The sequence below is a fragment of the Stegastes partitus genome, unplaced genomic scaffold, assembly GCF_000690725.1.
Source record: "Stegastes partitus isolate 25-593 unplaced genomic scaffold, Stegastes_partitus-1.0.2 Scaffold652, whole genome shotgun sequence".
Taxonomy (NCBI): Eukaryota; Metazoa; Chordata; class Actinopteri; family Pomacentridae; genus Stegastes; species Stegastes partitus.
The window spans coordinates 37012-39775 of record NW_007578383.1 but is presented as its reverse complement, the minus strand read 5'-3'; the positions used below and the strand labels follow the sequence as shown (position 1 = coordinate 39775).

The 2764-nt window shown below is 39.1% G+C and overlaps 1 protein-coding gene across 1 annotated transcript in view; it reads left to right on the top strand.

Moving 5' to 3' along the window:
* The first annotated feature begins 234 nt into the window (after nucleotides 1-234).
* LOC103363325 (double-stranded RNA-specific editase 1-like) overlaps nucleotides 235-2764 on the top strand; it is a 34405-nt gene continuing 31875 nt past the window's right edge. The window contains exon 1 of the mRNA XM_008290039.1: nucleotides 235-325. Coding sequence (XP_008288261.1) covers nucleotides 235-325 — 91 coding nt within the window. The remainder of the gene's footprint in view (nucleotides 326-2764) is intronic.

Sequence of the window (2764 nt, the reverse complement as noted above, 5' to 3'; positions counted from 1 at the left end):
AGTGAGGCTGACAGAAAAAGGAGGAGGAGACCAGGAGACATCCCAGCCATTTACCACAGCACAGTCGGTGTGCCAGCAGACTCTCTGCCCTCGCTTCACGCCACAATGGCCGCCCCTCCCTCACCCTCCCTCCCCCGTCCAAAGTTGTGTCGACACATTCTCCATCGGCACTTGGCAGAGTCGGGCTGAGGAGGTGAGCACCGGAGCCTGATCAGCGTCTGTCAGGGCCAAGCCATGGCTCTGCTGCTGGACGGATCTCCAGCCTACTACTGCCTGATCCGCCGCCGGTTCAAGAGGAGGAGGAAGAAACGCTCGGAGCGCAAAGGTATGATCCATACCTGCTGCTGTGCTCCATCTCTGTCAGCGGGTTTTGTTTTGGGTGAAATGCTGACTTTGGAACTGCGCTGCTGTTTGGAAGACTGTCAGTTTTGCTTCATTGTTAGTGTTTTCATTGTATGAAAGGTCAGACGAATCTCTGAGGGTTGGTGCTGTTGTTGTGATGCTCTTCAGTAATATTGAGGCTCTGACACATCTCACATAGAAGTTTCTCTACTAATGTATCACAGTGGTTATTTTTTCTTACATTAGGAATTGTTTTCCTTTCCAGTTTAGCCTCATTTTATGCAAACTTTTAAACATGTTTTATCCTTCACGTAGAGAAGCATAAAGAGTCAATGTGTGAGTTATGTGGGATTCTTATTGTTAATTTGCAAATTATAGTTAACATACCCATCATTTCTGCCTGACCTCCAAGCAGTTTCTAGGCATTTTCTGCTCCCTTTTAAAAAAACAGTTTCACTCACTATTGCCTATTAGATAGGACAGTCAAAGGAGAGACAGGAAAGTGGGGGAAGGGTTGCAGCAAAGGGTCATGTGTGGGATTTGAACCCATGGCTGCTGCATCAGAGACTATATGGGTCACCAGCTCAACCAGGTGAGCGATAGCAGCAGCCCTCTATTGGCTCATTTTTCACTGCATTATAAAGTCCTGTATCTCTGTAATCATAACTAGAAGGAGAGGGAGCTCAAATATGTCTCCTGTTCATTATAAATCAGTTAAATGCCACAAATCATAACAAAACGAAGAAAAGCTGAAAGCTGCATTTCTACAACCTCAACACACTGACTGTTTTTTTTTTTTTTTTCGCTCATCTATACATAAGGCCTAGAAAGATATTTCACCAAGCTGAATGTATCTTCCAACAGTTTCCTGACAGCTTACTCCTCTGTATACTGTTTTTGCTGCGTTTAATTTAACGAATTAAATTCATTTCAATTTGTCTCTATACCTACTTTCTATCTGCTCCGGACACGGCCTGCAGCACAGTCGAGAAGTCACAGAAATGTTGTCAATCGACTGTCGGTTGCAGCTTCATTGCTTTTTCTTTTTATCTTACATTGAAATTTTGGTGTAAAAGCAAAACTCCAGAGGACCATTGAAACTGAAACCCGAGTGTTTTTATCCTAACTGATCAGTTGATTAACACCTCAATCCCAAAACTGTCCGCTGAAAATCAGATTCAATACAAAGAATTGCCAATATGACAGCATTTGCCAGAGCCACAAACTGTAAAATCAGGTTTTTCTGATTTTCTACTTTATGACAGTCCTGGACTCATCTGTGATATGATGTTCCATTGGGAAATTTAACTAAATCTAAACTTAAACTTGTGACTTTATTTCACATGTCATTAAACATTTGCCAAAGCTAAACGTGTTTGCTCTAACCTTCTGTAAAAAAAAAAAAAACTGTTTACACAGAGCAGAGAGGAAACAAATTAAAAATGTAATGTCACAATTTTTTCCACCTGGAGGTACCATGTTGTACACACTGTTCCCAACAACATGTTTTTGTTTTTTTAATTTTTGCAAAATAATTAATCAGAAAAATGTAACTTTACTTTTTCTTGCATGATAAAAATTAAAAAGCAGCAGAAACACCCAGAAACTGCTTGCGGTTCAGAGGATTCATGGAAACAATACGTTTTCCTCTAAAAAAAAAAATAAAAAAAATAAAAAAATCAAATCAACCTTTTAATATACATCCGTTTTTTTTGTTTGTTTTTTTTTTCTTTAACACATATGAGCATGTTTAGCAGCTCCGAGGACGTATATTAAAACACTCTTTTTGCTAATGAACAGACAACAATAATGGTCATTTTTACCGTTTTATCTTTGAAACACTCCAATACTTTGTAAGCCTCTATTCTTCGGAAACTTTTACACTGAACCAAACCGGAGTCGAGTGCCGCCGGCCAATGACTGGACCAACAATGACCAATATTGTAGTGAAACAGAGGAAAAACCTTTGTTACAATGATATGGTAGGTGTGCACTTTGAGTTTACTTATAATAACAAAGATACTGCATTGAATAATGAGCATTTAATGTTCAATCTCCCAGATAATTAACAAACACTAGGCGCAAGAAATCACATAAAAGAGTAGCTGAGTTTGATCCTGATCAGTCAGTTCTTCATAAAAGCTAATAGAACGTTGCAGCTTGTTTGAAGGAAAGCTCTGAAGAATGTCTGAGAGGCGGAGACTGGAATAACATCAGTACTTAGAAGTATTTAAACATCATTCATCAAATACACTTTATGTGAACTGCAGATAGTATAAGAATATTCAGGTTATTTTTTTTTTTTGTTCTTTTGAAATATAGTGTAACCAACAGCACTAATCAGTTGTGTTGCTACACTTAGTTCCTTTATCAGTACAGATCAAACCCCTCTGTTGAGCTCTGGATCCTCTTCATCACAGTC